The following is a 24589-nucleotide window of genomic DNA, read 5'->3' on the forward strand; positions in this document are numbered from 1 at the left end:
AAACATGCTCTCACTGTCCAGACACAAGCAGCTAAATGTTCATTAGCAAATATTGATTGAGCTGTAGCTCACAGAGTGGATGTCAGAAAAAAGGCTGGAAAAGCGGAAAGTTAGCGGGCAGGAATTTAACATCAACTGACCGGGATAAGGTAAGAACTTTGAGATTGAGTCTGATCATATATCATGTTCACTGGTGAGCAGGTGACTCCTTATTAGTCCACTGCGTACCACTGTGTGTGAGGCATGTTTGGGTGTTGTGTGGGTTGTTAAAGTGGACTTGGGGCTTCTGAATTATTGTGGGTTGCTCTTGGATCTCAGGGGAAATTACACTGAGTTAATTAAAAACGAAATGTGGAAGATGAAGTCTATGAAAGTAATGTTTCACATGTGACCATGTGTGGTCTTGACACTAGAAAGAAAGGCCACGGACAAGTTTAAAAACATGTCTGATATTTACAAGACACCTTCAGGCTATTTTACCATTTTGTTAAATTAACCTCTAATACTGAACACCTGCATACATTATGTTTAGTGAGGTAACATTAAGAAAGACAACATGAATCTTCTGACAGATCCTGGTAGAAAGAAAAGATTTGCTTTACAGGCGGTCTTGTTGTAGCCTGACCTTCATCCCCCACCCCCATGCAGGCAGAGCTCTACTGAACATCTCATCCCTGAGTGGGAGAGAAGACCTGTCAGGAGTGTTGATGTAGAGACCGCCATGCCGGCTGAAGTTTAATTACATGGTGGTGCAGGTTTCAGAGGATTCTGCTAACTTAAAAGGGTGTTCAGGAGATCTTTTCCATGGATCACAAATCACTCTATTGTTATGATTGTTACAGGAGTAAACGGAGGCTTACTACGACTACGACCCAGTCCAAGTCAGTTTTCTGAGTTGGTACCTGACGACCCTTCTGAATGAATGAGTGGGTGGGCCCTGACATCAATGTGGTGGGACCACTGCAAATCCCACCCAGCGATGAATTCTCCATCTCAGAGAGCTCCCACTTGTTTGGTAAGTCAACTTGGCAGGAGCCAGCTCACAGAAAGACTGGAGTGTACAGCCACACAGTGGGGCTTTGAGCTAAATGCTAACATCAGTATGCTAACATTCTCACAGTGACAACAGGAGAAACACGAGAAAAGGCTGCGACCTGTTAACAAATCGTTACGTAATTTTAATACATTGCATGCCAACCAACACAAAAACAATACCAATGGAAAGTCAATTAGGATCCTTTTTCGTGGTGGGCACACGAATAAAATGCATCCACATGTGAGAAAGACTACTTATGGTGGGCTGGGGAGATGGATGGGCCAAACAACACAACACAGGACTTTCCTTTCAACCCAAAGTGTACCCAAAGAATTGTTGATATAAAGTGACGCGTTCATGGTGTTTTTCCTAAACCTAACTAAGTGGATTTGTTGCCTATAAGCCTATGTTGACATACTTATTTCAAGTCCAACTATGATGTTTTTCCTTGTTGTCTAAACCTAACGTTAATTTTGTTGCTGAACTCTAAGTTTACGCACGTATTTTAAGCTAAAGCCATGATGTTTTCCTAAACCTAACCAAAGGATTTTGTGGCCTAAACCTAACGTTCATTTTATTGCATAATGTCATCCCGACTGAGAAAAAATAACAGCGCAGGCACAAAAGATACTTCCATTTGAAATACATCAGTTTGAAAGTCGTGCTGAGCGACACAAAAAAAATGAAAATTTGTGTCCATGTTCACGAATCAATAGATTACATTTTATGAATATTTTACAAACTGCCCTGAGACTGAGTTGGATGTTTAGCAGGTAAAATGTTTACCATGTTCTCTATCTTAATTAAGTTTATGTTTGCAGGTATTTACTCCTAAACCAACATAGTGAACAAATTTAAATTTTGACCTGCTGGTGCTGGATGAAAGTCAGGGGCCAACAGAAATATATTGGCGCAAAGCTGTCTCGTTCCCGATTAATTTATTCTACATAGACATGACAACATTTCCACCACAAATAATCTTCCTCAGGTAAAAATGAAAGTGTGAGCACTCCTGTATACATACATAGGTGAGCTATGATGACATGTCACACATCAACTTGCATTTGGCTAATTACAGTAATACGATGCACAAAACGACAATATACCAAAACTGTTATCACAAAAGGGGAAAAAAGAAGAAAACTAACACAGTAAAAGGTATTTTAGAGAGTTGTAGATAGGATTACAACTAGTATGGTGTGAGGCTGATCTGTAATTTTACTGTCACAACAACCAATGAACTACCTGCTATTATAGGCTGACTGCACAAGACACACCTCTAACCTGTCTGAGTGAGTTGTACCACCATAACACCATGTGCGGCACTTGAGAGTGAATGAAAACTAGTTTGCAAGCAAGAAGAAAAGTGAAAAAGAAAAGCAAAAAATAACTGAAATATCCATCTTCTGTCACTTGTGGTGACAGTGGTTGTTGTACAAATACAAACTCAACTGAGCCAACTGAAAAAAGGAGGTCAGAACTCAAAGACTCCAGGATCACATGTCCTGTATGAAAAAAAATGATTTCACAGTATCCACTTTTATATAATAAATTGTGTTAAATATAAATGCATTTTTTTCTAAATCAGTTATTCTGAACACATTTGGAACATGAACGTTGGTAGCGGTGGAGGAGTGCAGAGTTTATCTGATAGAAAAATACAAACATTAAACCAACGTACCAACCCGAAACCAACAGAGCACGTCAACTGTAACCAATGATATCTTAGATTTTAAAGAATAATACAAACATGCATGCAGAAAATAACTACCACCTGCAAAAAATGTATGGATGTCTTCTTATAGTTGCATGAACCAGCTCACATCCATCTCACCATACAGTGGCGGTCAGCTGGGACCATTGTCCAGATCTAGAAATGACTTCACACACTAGCCAGCTACTTGATGTAAAGAAACGTAACCGTGTGGTTAATGAGTAACCGTGGCCACCTTTGCTCCCCTTGGGATTTCTCAAGCAAGCGCCAAGGAGTTCAGTGCTTGAGCCGCAGTTCTCACATCTTTAAAGGAAGGTTTGCCAACAAAAGAAATAAATGAATGATAGTTTGTTAGTTAGAGGCACAGGAAGGACCGATCTACGAAACACAGCTGGACTGTTGGGATCACAGAGTAAAGTCTCTGAATAGTTTGTGTGTTTGGTCGCACGGAGATGGCCATGGTCCAGACCAAGTCTTCAAGAGGTCAGCGTATACATGTACTTTACAGCTGTTGCATTCGTGTTGGTGTGTCATGTTTGCTTTAATGACAGATTTGATTTGATCTTTTCGACTACACCAACTCCTGTTTTAAAAGGGAATATTATGTTGTGCATATGCAACACTTGTTCTCAAAATCAGTAGCCTAGTCATGATACAACACTGTAACCATGCTAACTATCGTTTTATCTGTTTAAAAAGTGCCAACTTCTTTGGAGTGGAGGTTACAAGTCATTCTAAAAGACACAGTGTGCTCTGTGAAAGCGAGTTGTTAATCATTTATGGGTTTATAATATCTGTTGTGAGGGTTGCTGACTACCGCTGAGCCACTGCCTATTCTTCTGCAGGTAAGCACTTAATAAATAATCTTGTGGAGTTTATGACGGAGGTTTTTATTATAGAAGGTATCATATTGCAGACTGTAAAGCACCTGAGACAGTGGCAGTGGCAGTGACCATTTGGGTGTAAAAATAAAAGTAACTCGACTTGACATTAATCAAAATGGATTTCCTTTGAAGCTATTTGACTGCATCTGACACTTGAGCTTCATCATTGTTATTCAAGGAACCAGTCCAAATTATTAACGCTGCACTAATCAATATTTTATACTAACAATGGGTCAAGTCACTACCTGTAATGTGAAAGGAGTCTCTGGTAGGGATGATCCCACAGACAATTATCATCAGGCTCTGCACCCCACAGCTCTATGGAGTGTTTTAGCATCTTTCAGCTCATTGTTTTGAATTTCTGGTCCACAACTTCCCTGTTGTGGCTCACTCTCATCACTCTTATTTGCATCCGTCCCAGATGCAGCAGGCAGCTGTTTTCAGCAAAGAATCTATGATAACCCACTGTGAAATACCTGCCCTGCGCCACACGGCAGACAAAGTTAGCAACTAGCTGGTGCAAGTGGTGTATTTAGCAGTTAGCACCAGATATTTCCCTCAGGAGTCGGTGAAGACCAAAAACAGCTAAAATATAGTGAATATTTGACTTACATTCTTCCGGTGGCCAGACATCACACTCTTAAGGTGAGTATATACTGTATGTCACTATGAATGTTGTGTTTGCAGCTTGTTACACTGAAACAAACTATTTTGGGATCTAAAAACTGACTTGACATTATTCCAAATAACCTTCCTTTGGGATTTGACTGCTTTGTGACATTTTAGCTTAGTCAAAGGTATATCATGTTAACTTATATCAAGTTCACTTGATGTGGAAGTGTATTCTTGACTTTTAAATGGGTATATATCTTAAGTCAAGGTCCATTTGCAAACTTTTACAAAACTTTCAACCTTATGTCATAATCTTTTCTCAGCTGAAATGGAGATGACTTCGGCAGTTATTAATTTGGTTCCATATTTAAGCCATGTTATGACAACTAAGCTATCTCCATTCACTAAAATAGTCCACAAAACACAGCTAGAATCTAAGAAAAATACAAGTAAATGGACCTTGAGTTAAAGATTCTGTACATGTGGTTTTTAAGCAGTTTTATAATCCCTCTCCTGCTTCTCTTAGATATCCTGGCAGATCAAGGCAGTTCTCTCCTGCAGGATCCCGACATCTTACCCTTCACTGGCTATCCCAGCATGCAGTATCCGTCCATGGAACCGACCATGTCTTCCACACCATACTACTCCAGTCAGAACTACTACCCTCAGTACCATGGAGACGAATGGTTCTCACACACGGGGATATATGAACTAAGGAAAGAACCCCTGGAGGTCGGCTATGATGCTGAGATGGAGGAGGTGTCCACTGTGGTGCCCGCCGTGTGCAAGAGGACCCGGCACATGTCGCAGGCTGGAAGGGTCAAAGGGGAGGAACTGTGTGTAGTGTGTGGAGACAAGGCCTCTGGATACCACTATAATGCTCTCACCTGTGAGGGATGTAAAGGTGAGAGAAGCTGTGCTGTAGTGACACAAGTTTGCTGGGTTTTAGCCAGTTATTGACAAACAAACTTTAGATTTTTGATTTTATGAATCCCTTCTGTTCAAGCAGATTTCCCTGCATTTGCTTGCAACATGTTAAGTCTGAGTGTATGGGTTTGTACTGTTTAAAGTACATGTCCGGGCACATACGAAGGATGCAGTTGTGTAGAATAACATTTGTCCCATATAGCAAAAATGTTTGTCTTTAGCTGTTGCCTTTAGGGGCCATGACCTACCATTACATTGATGATCATATCTATAGACCAAACAGTAGCTGGTGAAGACTTATTGACACATGAGCATTTGTATTTAATAGAGCCTTGGTAGTGTGATTTGTGCTTATTAGGCTTAACAGACAGACTGTCAGTAATACGCTTCAGTGCTGCATCTAATTTACGGTTTGTGTGCTGTTGATAAAATGAGATTAAGGGCTGTTTAACCACACTTTACAACTATTACTACTACTGCTGTATACTGTTTAAAATGTTGTTGATTGCATGCAAGGGAAAGGCAGTAAATCCATGCAATCATACAATACATCAAGGCCAGCTCCGACTTCTTGAGCTGAAGAAAAGTTCAAGGCTGATTCAATATGAGCAAAGAATATATGAGGAAATATTACAGTAACTATACAACCCTTCTCCATGTAAAATGCCATCGTGACATTGGGGTCGTGGCCTTTAGCTGCACCTCCCCTTGTTTCCCCGTGAATTTGCTGTGATTCCAGCCAAACCACTGAGTGAATGGATATGAGTGTAATTCCACACTATGAGGTAGGACAATGCCAGGAGTGCAGCGGCTCAGAGAATAGGCTCAGGTCTACCCAGTACTGCTGCCAGATTGGGTTCCCTCTCAGCTTTCTGTTGTACAATGCAGGAGCAACCTGAGCTCAGTTACGCTAGTGCATGTCATTCAGCTTAATGTTCCATGTCAGAATGTCTAATAACTGTTCCAAAGTTATTCTGTGTGTGTGTGTGTGTGTGTGTGTGTGTGTGTGTGTGTGTGTGTGTGTGTGTGTGTGTGTGCCTATTTGGGACATTGCCAGCCGTGTTCACAGAATTCTCTCTGTGACATTATTAGAACAGTGTGTAACCTACAAATATTATTTATATCACATTTTCAATGATCCTTCCTATTAAATAAGCTGAAACATGCATAAAATACATACAGAGCAAAGAGAGAAGGAGATCACATTCTTTAAGTATTTTGTAAAAAATAGATGTACCATAATGAAAAAAAAAATCCTGATTGTCCTGAATTCAAAACAGGACTCAAGTTATCTACTAAATGTTCTAAAAGCAGCTACAGTTTAGTTCATATTTTCCTATTAACAATGACTTCAATGATGTATGTGAAAAATTATACACTAAGTTATGAAAATGATATACCATTTCTGCCAATAACTAACCCTAAATCCCACACACTGCTGCTTTAAGTATCAAAAGCACTCGACATGCAGAATGGGCTCTTTCAAAGAGTACTCATTATACATTTTTGGAGTAAGAAGTAATTTACTGTTACTGTTGATTGAGATGGAGAAAATGTGGATTGCATCATGTCTACGAAATAAATGCAAATAACTTGCAACTATAACTAGCATTAAATTTAGTTAGAAACATAAATTAAAAATGTAATCTGAAATGTATTGGAGCAGAGGTATAAAGTAGTATTACATGGAAGTAATTAAGCACATCGTGAATTAACACAAAAAGAGTACTTATGTGAATGTACTTTAGTGTGGCCCAACAGAAAATACTGTCAGTAGTCCATAATGTACAAAATGGCTTTGTATCTGCATCTTCTGTACCTGGCTCACAATAATAACTTGTTTTATCAATCAGGTTTCTTCAGAAGAAGCATAACCAAGAATGCTGTGTACAAATGCAAGAGTGGCGGAAACTGTGAAATGGACATGTACATGCGCAGGAAATGCCAGGAGTGTCGGCTAAGAAAGTGCAAGGAGATGGGCATGCTGGCTGAATGTGAGTATCACTGGTTTAATGTTAATGTTGACAGGATGCAGAAACAATTGGGAAATTTATGAATTGTAGACACATGTCTGTTTACTATCAACCATCAATTCAAACTGTTTTGCACCCTCCAAATGCACACAGTGTAATGTCTATTTAGTCGAGTCAAGACAGGCTGTCAAAGGTTGCTGTGGTGAGCCCTCATTTTCCATTCTGACGTGGCCTGTTGAATTTAACTGGAGGATTGGGTGTAGCATATCACACAATAGAAAAGTCCAGCCTTTGTTACTGTTACAGGAATAGAAGCAGTTAAACAGACACCTTAAGATCAATTTAGAGAAATTGACACCTACAAAGTGGCTGATGTCAGCAATTTTCTATGGAAAACCCCTTTCTTTTTGGGAATTTAGTCTTCTGTATTAACACAAGCTGAGCATACCTTAATGTGAAGACGGAAATTGCATACGTGAACATGTACTTTCAGAGTATTGATGATTAATTATTGGGTCTATTAAGAGCTGTTGGTTGAAAACAGCCGGAGGATGGTTGCTCATAAATACTGCAGGCAAGTTGTGATGAATATTGCAGGGTGGCAGGCATTCATGACTCAACCTGTTGGAGCAATAAGAGCTGTTAAAGACAATTTGAGACAAATCAAACATGTTTTGGACATAGCGGGAAAAGACAGATGTTAATTTACTGGAGAAACTGATTTTGTACTCACTCCTACAAGTTTCTGATTGAACTTACAAAGTCAAATAGAAACGTAGGTTGCAACAGCAATGATATTAAAATTGAAGTTAAGATTCTCGCTTCATTATGCAGTATTGGTACTAACTAATGCCATTATGGGCTCATAATAGATACAAATAAACATTTACCAATGCTGTTGAATAGCTGTGAGGTATTTAACACACATAGTGAAGCCTTCATCACCACTGGCAGGCCTGCTGACAGAGATCCAGTGTAAGTCTAAAAGGCTGCGGAAGAACACCAAGGCCTCCCCGGGACAGTCGACCGGAGACGAGACAGAGGGGGCGGACAACACAGACAACAAACAGGTTTCCTCAACCACCAAACTGTCAAGGGTAATCACAACTTCAGCCGTGTCGTGGACATTTGCACTTCTTCTTCCTTCATTTTTTTCTCAAAGATTCTGTGAGTCTGTCACTTAAACTGTGAAAGATAAAATGTCACTCACCATTTAATGATGTGTTCTGTTTTCTCTTCAGGAAAAAGTCGAAATCACTAAAGAGCAGCGGGCTCTCATGAAAGCCATCGTAGATGCTTACAACAGACATCAAATTCCTCAAGACGTAGCCAAAAAACTGGTATATCCTCAATATCACTTTAATTTTTACTTTTCTTTAACTGCTTTAACCAGTGACATTTAAAGATCCAATAGATGAGTTCCAGAAGTTAGCATCAGAGAGTGCAGCTCAAATACACAAAACCAGTACAGAAGGAAGCCACAGTCTGACAATTTGGCTGACATCTAAATTTCAGATACTGAAGTTCCCATGACATGCTACCTCTACTGCTGCTATACCTATTAAACAAGGCAGTTTGCTGCTAGTGGAGTTTATGCAGCTTGGTGTGTCTTCTCTCTGTTGATCTGATATTTTTCAGTGCTGTTTACTCTTGTTTCGTCCCTCCAGCTGCAAGAGCAGTACAGCCCAGAGGAAAACTTCCTTCTATTGACAGAAATGGCAACAAGTCAAGTTCAAGTTTTGGTGGAATTTACAAAAAATATTCCAGGTATTGTTCCCTATTTTGCATGTATTATAGAATATAGACTTGCATAGTATATACTATGGATGATAACATACCACACTGGTAGTATGATTCTTTGCTGGATGTAATGAGTGTTATGTTGCCTTTGGCAGGCTTTCTCTCTCTGGATCGTGAGGATCAGATCGCTCTGCTGAAGGGTTCGGCTGTAGAGGCCATGTTTCTACGCTCAGCTCAGGTTTTCAGCAGAAAGATGCCCAACGGACACACAGACGTTTTGGAGGAGAGGATACGCAAGAGTGGTGAGTCAACTGAAGTGGAAATATAAGGCACTCTCTGGTACAACATACTGTACTTTTGGATTAAACAGCCCCATCAAAAATGTAAATGGTGCAACCCCACAAATCCTTGTGGTTTCAAAAGAAAGGCCTTCTACACTTTCACTTTTCAAAATAGTCTTAGTAAATTCAAAGTGTGGAACTAGAATATCTTTGCTCTGAATTTATAACTAGCTTTATACTAGCTTGTTGCACTTATTGTATTCGTATTACTTATAGCACTAACTGTTTTTCTTGTTTCTGCACTGTACTTTGGCTCTGAGTTATGCTCTGCTTCATGCTCTTAGATGCTTGTTTGGAAAAGGAAATGTACTTATGACTTCTGGTGACTAGTAGTTCTTTTGATTACCAGTGTTTAATATTATGTTTGGATAAAAGCATCTGCTAAATGACTGTAATGTAATGTAATGTAATGTAATGTAATGTAATAACCTTCAAGACTCTTAAGTGCTTTGTTCTACCAGCAGGCTGCACATGCAGCATCATGACATTTGTAGTTCCACCTGCAGCCAAGCAGCCAGGTTTAGTCAGACCATCCTTTAATAATTGATCTGCCTGGTCTGTCTGATGTAGCTTGGAGATGTGTGCTGATCTGTTGATCTCTGGCTGGGTGTAGGTTACACATGCACACACACCCTTAGTGGGTACAGTTTCACTGTGAGGACGAGGGAACCCAGTTCTTCAGTGGCACTGGGTTACATTTATTAAAACACACACATATAAGTCTGTTTTTGCAGTCTCTGTTTACACATAACTCCCATATCAAATAGTTTACCAGCTTGGTGGGTTTAAGAAGTCATTTATATGTATGCGAGGTGTCATTATGTCAACCAGGTTGGACAGTTAGACAGACAGTGATGGCAGCAGTGTGTGTGTGTGAGTCACTGGGTCCCTCGGTGCAGCTCTGTTGTGAATGGTGGGGATAAGAGACATTCACACTAAAGGCCAGTCTGGGAGAATAAGGGAGCAAAGCTGTCTGAAGAGACCATTGTCCCTTATCAAAACATCAAGAGTGCCATTGTCCACTTCTCTCCCTCTGAGCCCCAGTGGCATTTCTGAATGCTTGATGATGTGTCCAAACAGACAGACACACACACTCTGCTAAAATAAAGAGCATCGGAAGTAGGAACTGTTGCCAGTGTGCAAGAGCAAACTGGATGCAAACATTTGAGATGATCTACAGAGCAGTTTGTAATGATTATCCGCATTTATTATTGTATCATTACACAAAGAAAAAAGGCAGAGTAGTTTATATTTTATATATGATATAGGTCTATATTTTGGCCATTTTGCACTTATGGATTTACATGACGGACTAGAAAGGGGAGAGAGAGAGAGGAAGACATGCAGAAAATTGCCAGGGGTCGGATTCGAACCCCCTTCTACTGAATTGCAACTATTGTATTTTAATTTGTGCAAATGTATGACCAGGATTTATGTGATCAAAGCTGAGTTAAGACGCAATGCAATCAAAGTATTTCAGTTTATTCTTGTGGAATAATGTACATTACAACACTGATCCATCCCCTCATTTTACAGTTAAGATTTTACAATTGAAATTACTTTTATCTCTCTAAAATTCACTCATTTTCTTCTTTTTATCTTAGTAAATGGTGTAAATTTGGATATCACTGAGGTTCATAAATAAATTGTACAGTATATTCATAAACACTCTGTTCTTTATCCTCTTCGTCTCACATGTCTTCCTCCTCCTCTCTTGTTCTCCAGTTCTGTTTGAATGATCAGTGTAGCAGAAATGTATCCTGTCTGCAAGAATCATAACAGAATACTTACTTTACTTGGAGAATTAAACTTGCTGCTTTCCTTTCGTGCAGACTTGAGTTTATTTTCCTCGTGATCATATTATAGAATACTACAGATTAGGCAGGTTGAATGTCACGCGTGTTCTTAGCATTGGTTTGACTGTGTTAACTGATCTCTGTCCTGCTCTGCCCGTGACACAAAATCACATGAGCAATATACAGACTAACATCATCTGCATACAGATGCAGATCACGTTATATTATATATTGTACTATTTGAGAATGTTATAAAGAAAGTTCATGGTGAATAACAACAATAGTTGCCCCTGAATTTAAAAACTTTGCTTCTGATTTTTTATGTTGTGTCTGTCGTAACCACTTATCTTTGATCCAGACTAAGGAATTGTTAATGTAGTACTGTAGATGTACTGAAACGAGTGTAAGTAATTAAACCAGGGCTTAAAAGACAGCCCATTGTGTTATCACTGATTCAAAGTCTATGTTTGTCTCTACCTTATCATAACATTTTGAAGGGGAGCTTGATTGTGTCGCTTCACCATACATGTGTTTTTAAAATTGCATACATTTCTTTCTGCAGGTATGCCAGATGAATTCATGACACCCATGTTCAACTTTTACAAAAGCATCGGTGAACTCCACATGGTGCAGGAGGAACAGGCTATCCTCACTGCCATAACCATCCTGACACCAGGTGAGCCAGCATCAACAGCTTTTTGATGATCCAGAAGTATTTTGTAATAACACTACGTACGGTTTTTTTCTCCAATTTCTTTGTACTCTAAAATGCTAATGTTTCATCCTTTCCAGATCGGCCATACGTCAAGGATCATCAGGCTGTCGAGAGGCTTCAGGAGACCATGCTGGTCGTGCTGAGGAAGCTGTGTGTCCTGCAGCACCCACAGGAGCTGCAGTACTTTGCTCGTCTCCTGGGCCGGCTGACGGAGCTGAGAACACTCAGCCACTACCATGCAGAGATGCTCACGTCCTGGAGAATGAACGACCATAAATTTACGCCGCTGCTCTGTGAGATATGGGACGTGCAGTGACACACCAGGAGAGGGGGAGAAAGCAGTAATGTATAGGGATGAAAACATGAACATTTCAACTTGCAAGACAAAGTCATGGCCCAACTACAGTGCATATTTATTTTGAATGATGTGAGGATGAGGAATTAAATCCCTGCACCACCTGTTGATGGCATTTGTTATGATTCAGTGAATGGTTTAGATTATTGCTTGTGTTTATTCTGCTCATGCATTTACTTTATGACTCACAGTCCCAACATCTTTATGTGTATTTACTGTGTGATGCAGCCAACTCATCGTTGTCTCACTGTTGAGATGTTATGACAGGGTTTTCAGTGGAAAGAGGAAACTTCTTTTTACTATGTACACCATGTAAAACATCTTGAAGTCTTGAAGTACAAACTGAAACTTATTCACAGCAAAGATGGTGCTCAAAAGAAATGTAAAGTTAGGATAAGTCCTTTCTGCCTCAATAAACAAGGTTTACGTTGGAACATTCTTCAGATTATTTTCATGCCTGTTATATTACTATTTAGGAGTTCACATACAGACATAACATGCGATACATCTGAAAATAATATCTTTCTGAAACCTTACCACAATGAATTAAACCAAAAGTTTTACTAAAACAGCAATTGACTCAATATTAGAATAAGAATGTCTAGTGGTGTTCCTAATGAAATGCTGTCTTCCACTATATGACCTGCAATAAATGACTTTATTTATGCCCACATTTAACCGGTTTTTGAATCGCAAATACCACAACTGGGTTTTTGCATGTTTTAGCCATTTTTATATAATTAAAGAACATCCAACACAGACTTCTATCGATATTTCTTTCATGCTATACTGCTATTATTGCTGTAGATGTTACCAAGTGTGGTAGTTGTAGTAGCAATGATGCTTTAGCTAGCAGAAGCTTTTATATTTGGAGCAGCAATACCGCCACCTGGAGTACTAGGATCCATGTTTTGAGAACTGTGTTAGAGGAATGAAGACGTCATCAGTTACATCAGCTAACTTTGCATTTGAGTTCAGACAACATAAATTTAACTGACATTGAATTTATACTCAACAGCTAAACAAGACCTTTTAAATTCATTGAAGCATATGAATTTATTTAGTTTCTTGAAATGCACATAAAACATCATAAGAGATACATATATATATCTACAATATATAAGTTCCATAACATGACTATCGCTGCTCACATGACTATGATGTTTTTCTAAATATCATGTTTACAGTAAGTAGATTTTAATAAACTATACATCATTTACATAATATTCATTGGCATGCAATATCTAAATACAAATTATTTTAAAGGTAAATATATTTATGAACCAAACCTCAATTTAACTGACACGTTTTTATACAAACACAGAATTTCTTTTGTGATTTCTTACAGCTAATTGCACTTAAAGGACAAAAATAACCATGTTGCATGCTGGTTAGTGTCCATAATTGTATCATAGCACCATCCAGTGGAGTAATTTGGCAACAAATGTTATACGTGGAGTTACACTATTTACTGAGGATAAAATAAACAAATAGCAAACAAACAAAGCATTAAATGTAGTTACTATACTGACCATAATATATTTTTGTCTGCACCATCAACATAGAAAAAATCTACAGATTTTCTACAATGTTATGAAATGTTATATGTGGTCTGAAGGGTTAAGACATTCAGAGGTAAGTTCTGTCCTGAGTGGTGGGAGGTGGGAGTGTTTCTGCATCAAGGTAAACCAGGAAGCCAGAAAAAGTAGTGTACCTCCCCTGGTTGCTGTAGACAGCATAACGCTCATCCTGCTGACTGTACAGCCACACACTGTCGCCCCGGCGGAGAGACAGCAGCAAGCTCTGACTTTGCATCTCCCTTCTCTTCGATGTGTCCTCATCAAACACCATCGCCTGCACTTCGCCCTTCCCGGTCATCAGCTTCACAGAAACAGCCTTACGAGGATGTTTCCCCACGGTGAAGGCGAAGAAGTAAGCGCCTGGGAAGTGGCAGGTGAACACGCCTGAGGTTTTGTTGAAATGGCCCCCAATGTTGACGTATTCCACATCAAAGGTCAGAGGTGGCTTGTCCTGCTGTCTGCTGCTCTGACCCATGAGTGTGGATGTCCGTGCCACAGAGAAGGCAGACCGTGGCTGCTCTGACGTCTGACTTCTGGCCAAGGGGTCAGACTGAGGGGGGCAGTTTGGGTAGGACAGCCCTGATGGGGACAGGTGGTTGCTGACATAGCCGTTTGGGGAAGTGTCCGGAAAGACAAGGTAACCAGAGAAGGTGATGTAAGGGCCGGCATTGCTGTACAAAGCATATTGAGGACTCTGCTGTAAAAGCAGCCACACTGTGTCCATTTCCTTCAAACTGATCATTACACTTTGGCTTTGAAGTTTCCTCCCTTTCTTTCGGTAGTCATCGTACGCTATAGCCTGCACCTCCTCTCCATTCTTCACCAGTATCACAGAAAGCATTTTCTTTGGAAACTTACCCACGGAGAAAGAGAAGTAGTAAGCCCCAGGGATGCGGCAGCGGAAGTGACCGGTGTCTGGATTGAAATCCCCTCCAATGTTGACCATGAGCCTGTTGAAGGTGACTGCCTTCTGCTTGCCTCCCACTACACTGCTGGTTTGTGTGGCAGAGAAAGCAGAGCGGACGCCTGTGGTCGCTGGAGGGGCATGAAGAGGTGAAGCTGGTCCAGAGCAGGTGATCATGATGAATACACACGCCAGGTAGCACCGTGTGCTCCACTGAGCTAAAAAAAAAAAAAAGAAGAAATAAAATAAAATAAAAAGAAATGACATTTACAGATGACAAACATAAGTCACAGTATTAGAGAGTTAAATATTTGAGATGTTTTTGCTGTACAAAATAAAAGTACAGTCTTGTAGTTCTCAACCTGGTGGTTAGGACCCATAAAAGGGTCACAAGATAAATCTGAGAGGATATATGTTAATTACAAAAATATCAGAGTACAAGTATTGTTTCAATATTACAGTAAAGTACATTTCTTTTAGTATGAGACTTGTGTATCAAACTAAGCTTCACCCATAATGCCTCTATATAAAATACTCTAAGTTGATAAGAAAATCATTGCAAGCCCTGTCAAGATAGATCTTGCCACTCAAATCAGGCACTGTGGGAGCATCAGCCCCTGTAATGTGGCTGATATTGTCTGTTCTCTCTGTGCACTGAGAGAAAGGTCTAGATTAGCTGCTGGTTCGTCTGTTCCTGTGTGTGTTTAACAATGGAAAACTTTGGAGGATTGGTTGAGTCGGAGAGGGCAGAATGCTAAACCACTTAGATAATCTGCAGAATATCAGTTGTTATTATTACTATTATGTGAAAATGTATATGAAAATTGTAGTTTTTTAATGCTTTTTTTGGACTTTGTTTGTATACATTCCTGAAATCTAGCTATTTTACCTTCACATACATTGGTGAGCATGCACTATTCAGATTCAGATAGGAAGGTATCATCTATCTTAAACAAAATTACTACTATCACCAAAATATTTGTAATGCTTGCATGCATGTACATAATCTGTAAACCCATGAGCTCTGATTAGTCTGAGAAGCTTCCATGATCACAATAAAATGAGAGGAAACCTTGCACCTGTAAGGTGTCAGACATGAATAGTAATTAAAGGCTCAGATTTGACACCTGGCTGTCTCCCCTGTTGCCTGTAATATACAAATTTTACAAATTAATTAACATTAATGATAGATATTTAGCCCTAAACTGTGGTGGAAAAGCCAAGGTCAGTGTCAGGAAGTAAGTGAGCTGGCAAAAGAATAGCTAGGAGTCAGAAACTGTCACCTTCAGGTTACAATAAACTTTAAAAAATAAAATGTTAACATTTCTAAACAATCTACAGTGTAACATAATTTATTATCATTGAGTTTAATCCACATTTGTGTAGCAATAAATAAAGCTTAAAAACAATGAACTAGAGCAGAGAATCATATGACAAAAATTATCCGGAGACTAATAGAATTTACTATACCATTGCCAAGACAAATAAAAAACAGATCATACACACATTCCTTTTTCCACTTTTGCTTCTACACACAGACTTCATGCTCAAAAAAGTAACCGACAGAAATATCAAACCCACCTGTTGGGCTATGGTGGAGCAGAAAATGCATGCTGGACTTCGTTTTCTTAGACAGCCTTTTTAGATATAGTTCCTCTTAGTTTGCCACACTGATAATGCCCATGTAACAGGCCTGAAACCCAAAGGGACAAAGTTTCTGTCCACACAGACATGTCAGGAGGAGGGGCTCCAAGTCCCTTCCAATCTATAGCTCCTGTTCACCCTGCAGAGCAAAAAAAAGGGAAAATACAGCTGAACCGTATAAGCTTATTGGCCAGTGGAAGTGGAAGGTCTAATTCGTGCTTTGTTATGTCTACGACAGATAGAGTAGCTGGACACAAAGTTTGGCTGGTTAAAAAAAAAAGAAAAATGAACTTAAAAAAGGTTTTCGAGGCACTGCAAATTACCAGTTTTGATGGCTTTGTAATTTTTTTGTCTGTCATTGTGTCCATGTCTGTGTATATACAGCTTTGTATTTAAAATGAGAAGATGTTAATTAACTTCTGTCAATATCATAAAATCTCCTAAATCTCCAAAAATATTTTTTTCTGCATAGCATTTCAAATACGTTTTCCAGTAAGTTCAAAAACTTTTCCCCAAAATGAATTTATAAAATAAATGTATTGTTTGTCTGCCAACATCACAAAATCCAGAGCATTCAGAAAAGTTGTTAATATATAGGAATTTATATATAGAAAGCTGTTTGTTAGGTAAATTAAATGTATAATCTTAAAATGTATTTCACTGTTTGTTATTAAAAAACAAATTAATTTCCAATTAATATTGCCAAAGTTACCACAAGGAGTTGCAGGGCCAAAGATCATAATCTGACTTATCTGTTGGTAAATGACTATCCTCTATTAATACATGTAAAATATATGTACATCAGGTAAATTGCTGCCGCCTCGCTCTATCAGCTAATTTTCTTATTGAGTTATAAGAATGTACAAACAATCCACCAGACCATTTCAAATAACAGAGAAAGAAAATAAGCCAAACCCAATATACAGTATAATTCCCAGTCTTTCCAAAGTGTAATGCAATATGAGCAATCAAACAGATCTTGTTCAGTCTTGCAGAAAGTGCATTAGTTATCATCATCTGAAATATGTTTGTTCATTATATATTTTTGTAATATTTTCAGGTGTATTTCTCTAATGTGTGCAGAATCTAAATGGAACAAGCTTTTTTTTTTGTCTTTATATAAACGAGCTTTTTCTCCATCATCAGCTGCATCCACTGTCATGACGTAGACAACCCGGAAGACGTGAGTGTGCTGTCAATGCTAGCGACAGAGAGGAAGCTGAGAGCTAAAACCCCGCATTTAAAACAAGATGGCAGGACTGCCCCGCAGGATCTCTAAGGTAATATTTCACACTTTAAACAGCAGCATGTGTCACTTTTCTGTCACGGACAAAACTCTACCGTCTAAACTCCCAACGCTCCGAGTTAACGGTACCCGCTTCACGTCCAGCTCGCTAAAGTAACTTCCGTTATCTGAGCCGACACGGCGAGTTAGAAATACACCAACGCTTTGAGAAAATGGCGGATAAATGTGCTGTGTACCGGGATTATTTTTTCTAAATATACTTTTCACGCACAATGGTGTTCTCAAACCGCTACTGATCAGATTGAGATGATGCTGACTAAATGGTTAGCTAACATTGCTAGCTAACTATGCTAAACCCAGCTAGTCTATTAGCTTTGTTTGTGTTTGAGTGATGGAAACACATGAATAAGCTATAGCTAGCCTGGTAGCCTGATACTCCGAGTGTTATACTTTTCATTTAGGCATACGTGTGGGTGTGGGTGGGATGTTTGCCCCGTGCAGTCTTTTCTTTTGACACGGTTTCATTGAAGTTTCTTAAGTTTGTCCTTAACGCTAATCATAAATGTGATGACCTAACTATGGTATGGATGAAACGTTTGCTACGGTGATCAGAAATCACCTCCAGTGCAGACTTTTGCCCCTGACTTTATGGAGCAGAGTTGCTCAGCATCCTAAAGATGCTGCTGATTGGTTACATCCCCTGCTTTGAACAATATGATACTGTCACTGTTGCCTGGGAGCTGTCTCTTCCTTTGAAGAAAAGTTGTCTTGCATTTCCTGCACATCCCAATTCATGTTTTCACTATTTAATATAAATTAAATTGCTAATCATTTGGCCCCTAAAATGTAAAAAAATATCATTCCAGTCACCCCTCTTTTTCCATGAGTGTTGAACTATGGTGGCCTTCAGGTGATGTAAAAACGCGAAAGGCCCTCTGTAGAGCCAGTGTTTGGTTTGTCCGTTGTGGGCTACTGTAGCAACATGGCGGACACCCTGAAGAGGTCCCTCTATGTAGATATGAATGGCTCATTCTAATGTAACGGAAACAACCATTTTTACGTTTCACGTGATAGGTATGGATATTATATTCCATGTCTGCCAATGAATCATATTAGATCCTAATCACTGGACCTTTAAATGCCTAATGTTGTAAAAAGTGAGATTTTCATGTCTTTCTTTTTTATTATTATAAAGCAGGGCTAAGTGTTGTATAAATACTGTGAAAGTTTCGAAACGCTCTGTCCATGGAGAAATACACAGCCCATTTTCAGAAACTGTGCCTTTGTAAACGAGCGTCTGGATTACAGTATGGTTGTGTTATCACAGAATCAAGATCAAAGTATTTAAAGATATTCTAGTAAAAAAATACAAGTATGATGACGGAAATGAGCATATGTCTCCTTTAAGTTCCCAGAGACCAGGGTGATGTGTTTCCACTGTCTCACCAGCAGCCACAATTCCACATTCATATAATTTATAATTCAAAAAGTCTTCTTTTTGTGAACCCACTACTTACTTGATTCTTAGTTAATTTTTAATACTGTTTTAATAGACAAGCTTCATACTCTTTTCTTTCCTTTTTCTTTTGTGAACCGTACAGTACCCTCGCTCGTCATGCATTCTGTGTATTATTATATGTCGTATTAACCATATTATTTGGAATTACAGCTTATGATTTGTAAAGGTTTCAATAATAAAGGCATCAGGGACACGAATGGTGTTCAGGAGAAGGTTGCACAGGTGGTTGAGTAAGCAGACCACAGACTAGCGTTGGTGGGAACAGTACTTAGTGCATGGAGCCCTTGAGCCCTCAGAGCGTGTGACTGGGACTGGGAGCCCCTCTCCCGTCTGTGTTTTCACTGCATGGTTTTGTCTATGGGTTATCTGAAACATTTCAGGAATCTCCCTCTCAGTTTCATTCAGGAAAAGAACGACAAAAACAAGTGCTGGCTCTTGGCAAGCTTTATTTGATTTTTCATCCATAGTTGCCATTTATTTATTGTTCATTTTGTTGTCCGGCATATTGCATCTATAACTCAAACCTGCGTTTCAGATAGACACAAGAGGATACTACTCTGATTTTAGATTGGGAAAATAATCAAAGGGCCTCATAGCAGAATAACTGTAGTATCAGTACTACAGTTTGGAGTATGTACTGACGTAATGCTGTGCATATTTGCAGCAAGCTTGAATATAGTTTTCTTGTTAAAAGCATATATCAGGTGTGTCACTCATGCTGCCTCATCCATACCACAAAATATATCAGATACCTGCTCCTCTTTCATAGTATACGTGTTTCTGTAGGTCTCTTGGCTGCCACTATGAATTAAGAGAGGCCTTGCTGCAGTGGCTGATGGGAATGAAAGTAATGGTCTCCCGTGGTGCAGAGTCAGCATCACCTCTAAAAGACAGTTGCGAAGTGAGAGTCTTCAGAATGACAGCATTAAGCCACTACTGCGGTCAAAGCCACCCTTCCTTCTGTGTTAGAGGATGAAAGCCAAGCAGCCCATCTCCTGCCACATCTCTGTGAATAATACTTCAACCTAGAATCAAAGTGTTTACATTTCATCCCCCTGTAACTCATTGGTTGACTTGTGTGCTCTGACAGATGCTCTATGCTACATTTCCTTTTAAATGTAACTATTTTCTGCAATCGTGTCTCAGTGCACCTGCTCTACCTGAAAAGGGGCCTCATCTTGGGAGTGACAGCTCAGTTTGCCGTGCAAAGTGAAAGCACTTTGGCACCATCTTGTAACATGGTGGCACCAACAACAATTTCTCTGTCTTTTTCTGTGGCAGGAAACTCAACGTTTGATTGCAGAGCCCGTCCCAGGCATCAAGGCAGAGCCAGATGAATGCAACGCCCGCTACTTTCACGTGGTCATCGCTGGACCTCAGGACTCACCTTTCGAGGGGGGCACATTTAAACTCGAGCTCTTTTTGCCGGAGGAATATCCCATGGCAGCTCCTAAAGTACGCTTCATGACCAAAATATATCATCCCAATGTAGACAAGCTGGGGAGAATATGTCTAGACATTTTGAAAGGTAAGTCAATACTCTTGTTACTGTATGAAAGCCTGTATGCATTGTGTCCTCTGATGTTTGGCCTGTGAATGAAGTGAGGGCTTTGCCGATTTCATCTTGCTCAAAAGATCAAGAGCCTTGTTCGTTACACTTGTGACCCCTAACTGGAGCTTTGTGCCGCTACTACCTCATATCAGCACTGTCTCTTCTTTGCCCCTGCAGTTTAAAACTCTCTATTGTCCCTCTTGCTTTTCTTGGTCTCTCTCGATTTTATTCTTAATAATCTCTCTGTTTTCATTTTTATCAGATAAATGGTCGCCAGCTCTCCAGATTCGCACAGTGCTGCTATCAATCCAGGCGTTACTAAGTGCACCCAACCCTGATGATCCCCTTGCAAATGACGTTGCAGAGAAGTGGAAGTCCAGTGAAGTCGAAGCTATAGAAACAGGTGAGCGCTATGATCTGGTTTGTTAAACTTTCCATCCAGCTCTTGCCTAGTGCTCCCTTTCCCCTCTGTCATTTAGATTATACACTCATAGGTACAATCAATCACCATGACAATAAACATGTCTTTATGCAGTCTTTGTAAAAGTGCCATATAGGTGTCGTTTACGTGACTCATGTTCATTATGTGTTTTTTGTTTTTTTCCTACTTTCCAGCCAAGTCATGGACCAGGCTTTATGCTGGAAGCAAAAATGAAGTGTAGAGCAGCCCAGCAAGTGGAGATACAAGTGTGAACATAACTCCTTATGTTCTGCCAAGACCTCTACCTACTTCATTTGCATTTAAAGGACACAGTCTTAAATATACATGCATATATATTATAAAATAAACATGAATATATTGTAAAGGAACAACTGCTGATAATTGGTGATTTAAATGCTCACTAGTGATGAAATGACTCGTCTTTGTCCGAATTCACTACTGTTCAAATGCATGGTCAGAGGTTTTTAGATCTACTCACCAGGCTTTCTTTGCCCATTGATTTTGGAAAGGGGGGGGGGGGGTGTCCTACATTTCACATTTTTGGAGGGTGGGTGGGTTTGGAGGTACTGGGGCAGTGGAATGGGTGGGGAGGAGGGATTGGCTGGATGTGGTTAATATTGTATACTTTTTACATTTCTTTTCATTTTGTTTTCTTGTATTGCTGTTGTGTGTATTAAAAGCATCTAACTACTACTAGCCCGATATATGTAGACACTCACCTGGAGGCTGAATAGAGTGTTGTGCTGTGTAGATAGCCCAACAGGATGCATACAACTATCGTAGCCCTGCTTCTTCTTTAAGTCACGTCTGGCTGTTAAATACAAAATAATATGACTAAAAACCAAACTAAGCCTGGCACTGTCACATTCTTGTTTTCAGCTAAGTGTAAACTGTAGGCTTGTGGAGGGTAGGGTGGACATTGCGGATGTTTTTTCTTCGTTTTAGCATGTGTTTTATTACCATATCCAGTCTTTTATATGTGAATCTTTCTTGCTATGCCGTACTAACTTTTCTGCTTTCCCCCCGTGTGTCATCACAGTACTGCTGCAAAACTGTGGTTTACTTCTTCCAATGGCATTTATTTCACAACTCAGTGGTTACATTTGAGCTGTCAGTTGTTTGAAGGCAAGAGTGTGGTGGATCGGGGGGGTTTGGTGTTAAAGCAACTGATGAGAGAAGATGCTTACTTGTTACTGGATCAAATTCCAAAAGGTCAATGAAGGCTTTGACTCTCAACCGCCGTGATTGTTTTTTTGCTGAAAAGTCTGTATTCAATTCACGGTTTGTTTCTGTTAATCTGGAGGGGAAATGCTTTCCTGCTCTCACGATGCTATGAAACAGCCCACCTGCATACTTTTATGTTCTGTAAATAAAATCTGTTGATTAATAAATAGCGGTCTTGGTATAATTCTTTATCGGATGCATATGTCATGTTTTTTTTTTCAGGATTGTGTTGGTGTATCCAGATGGCAAAAGTCTGGATGAAGATTACACCTTAATCATCTATTTAGTACATGGATTTCATGACCACATAATTCCCATCATTGCTCAACATTAACTTGAGGTCTAACCAACCGTGATAAGTGATAACACCTGTGTTGGTGTGCAGGTCTTTCTAAGTCAGTTGTATGTTTTTTATACATTTTAAGAAACAAGTAACTAAAGTATAGTTGATTTTAAAAAAGTACAATATTTCACATCTATTGTGAGAAAGAAATTGTGAAAGTAGCAAACAATTTTAATACTCAAGTAAAGTGATGAAATTGTTCCTTTCAACCACTGAGAAAGGCTGTAACTACACCAACAATTCTTTACTTTTAGGTACTTTTATTTAAGACTACATGTGTGGTTGGTATTATAGAATATTTAAGTTTGTACTAAACATTAATTAACTCTGGTCATTATGACTATTTAGCTACTGACATTTTTTTTATTTTATTTAAGCTGTTTCCTTCCTCTTTCCCAGTGAACTATTACGTCATCAGTGTGTGTGGGTTGCAATGTGCCCAGTCTGAAGTCCTGCTGGATACTAGAGGTGTCCATTGTGAGCCCTGGTCTATTCCATAGACAACAAATCACATCTTTTTACAAATGATATATGGTGGTGTAGTACTTAATGCAAATTGAACCAAAGTCATACTGTTCTCTAAACTTAATAAATAATACCTGAGATGTAGCCTTCATGCTCCCATGCCCCTGACATTTTAGTAATTATCTCTGCAGAACATGGTATGGTACCTTTTTATCCTCATTTGAGCCATAGCGCTGCTCTAGGTCAGGATCTTTTTTTTATTCCATAACAATCAAGACTTTGTCCATTTAAAAAAAACAACACAACACTTTCTTGTTCTGGTTTCTGCCAGATATCAGTGTCCCTTTGCGACACTCCGCTAATCAGACATTGTCACTTTATAACGCCTCTAAACATTTTCACCCTTGAACACACCCTGTGTTTTAGAGACAGTCTACCTCCACTAGAGGGAAGCCTTGAGCTTTGGCACATTTATACTCAGCAGTAGTTACATTACAAGTTTCACTACAAGAGGAATGCCGCTGTAAACAACCAGAGAATGTTACCACCAGGCTGCCTCACTGAACTGAACGTTGTTTTGTTTATTTGACCCTGACTTTAAAGTGCAGAGAACAGCACTGCCATGTTCAGTGAAGTTTAGTATTCACTCGAATCCAATTGCGACTGGTAAAGTGATGCAAATGTACTGCAAGGGGTTAAAGTTGTGGTTTATGTATGTATGTATTGTATGTGTGTATGTATGTATATGTGTGTATATATGTATGTGTGTGTGTGTGTGTGTATGCATGTATGTATGTGTGTGTGTGTGTGTGTGTGTGTGTGTATATGTGTATGTATGTATGTATGAATGTGTGTGTGTGTGTGTGTATGTGTGTATGTATGTGTGTGTGTGTATGTATATATCTGTGTATGTATGTATGTGTGTGTGTGTGTGTGTGTGTGTGTGTGTGTGTGTGTGTATGTATCTATGTATGAGTGTGTGTGTATATGTATGTATATATGTGTGTATGTATGTATGTGTGTGTGTGTGCATATGTATGTATGTATGTATGTATGTATGTGTGTGTGTGTGTATGTGTATATGTATGTGTGTATGTGTGTGTGTGTGTGTGTGTGTGTGTGTGTGTGTGTGTGTGTGTGTGTGTATATGTATCTATGTATGAGTGTGTATGTATGTGTGTGTGTGTGTGTGTGTGTGTGTGTATATATGTATGTATATATATGTGTGTGTGTGTGTGTGTGTTAGAGTGTATGTTGCCTTTTTTGTGAACATGAATGACCCCCTTCCACCCACTCACTCCTCCTTTAAAAATAATGCTATTTCTCTATTCAACAGGATATAAAAATGAGGGAGATTAAAAAGTGGGAGGATAGGAGCCTACAGTGTGTTTGTTGTGATATTTTTAAAGAATGCTTTCTGAAATAAAACTCACAATCTGTTGGTTTAAAACGGCTATATTTTTTCAGTTTCTCACTCAAATTAGCTTAAAAATATCTCAGTTTAAGGTTGAGGCGCACTTGAAAGCAGCAGCAGCATCACTCACGCACGCGGCGTTTTTGATGATTATTAGTGCTAA

At 39.3% G+C, this 24589-nt stretch overlaps 3 protein-coding genes across 4 annotated transcripts; 2 read left to right on the forward strand and 1 right to left on the reverse strand.

Moving 5' to 3' along the window:
- nr1h4 (nuclear receptor subfamily 1, group H, member 4) lies at positions 1 to 12531 on the forward strand. Of its 2 annotated transcripts, XM_068723033.1 has the most exons (10): positions 1 to 149; positions 843 to 1015; positions 4773 to 5150; positions 7027 to 7167; positions 8101 to 8243; positions 8388 to 8486; positions 8814 to 8913; positions 9042 to 9188; positions 11586 to 11699; positions 11816 to 12531. In XM_068723033.1, exons 2-10 carry the CDS (start codon positions 919 to 921, stop codon positions 12052 to 12054), a joined length of 1458 nt encoding a protein of 485 aa, XP_068579134.1. In that variant the 5' UTR covers positions 1 to 149; positions 843 to 918; the 3' UTR covers positions 12055 to 12531. The 2 variants fall into 2 exon arrangements, with proteins under 2 accessions (XP_068579134.1, XP_068579135.1); XM_068723034.1 differs by lacking the exons at positions 1 to 149; positions 843 to 1015 and adding an exon at positions 1034 to 3233.
- Positions 12532 to 13227: 696 nt separating this feature from the next.
- On the reverse strand, positions 13228 to 16223 carry c1qtnf13 (C1q and TNF related 13). The gene is made up of 2 exons (XM_068723463.1): positions 16159 to 16223; positions 13228 to 14795 (listed from the first exon to the last, which is right to left on the reverse strand). The coding sequence occupies exons 1-2, from the start codon at positions 16187 to 16189 to the stop codon at positions 13723 to 13725; spliced, it is 1104 nt and encodes a 367-aa protein (XP_068579564.1). The 5' UTR covers positions 16190 to 16223; the 3' UTR covers positions 13228 to 13722.
- Positions 16224 to 17389: 1166 nt separating this feature from the next.
- On the forward strand, positions 17390 to 22371 carry ube2na (ubiquitin-conjugating enzyme E2Na). The gene is made up of 4 exons (XM_068723548.1): positions 17390 to 17501; positions 20268 to 20514; positions 20801 to 20941; positions 21154 to 22371. The coding sequence occupies exons 1-4, from the start codon at positions 17472 to 17474 to the stop codon at positions 21198 to 21200; spliced, it is 465 nt and encodes a 154-aa protein (XP_068579649.1). The 5' UTR covers positions 17390 to 17471; the 3' UTR covers positions 21201 to 22371.
- Positions 22372 to 24589: the final 2218 nt, after the last annotated feature.

Source organism: Cebidichthys violaceus, unplaced genomic scaffold (genome assembly GCF_023349555.1).
Source record: "Cebidichthys violaceus isolate CVI_PGR_0920_01 unplaced genomic scaffold, fCebVio1.0.p SCAF_3, whole genome shotgun sequence".
NCBI classification, from domain to species: Eukaryota; Metazoa; Chordata; class Actinopteri; order Perciformes; family Stichaeidae; genus Cebidichthys; species Cebidichthys violaceus.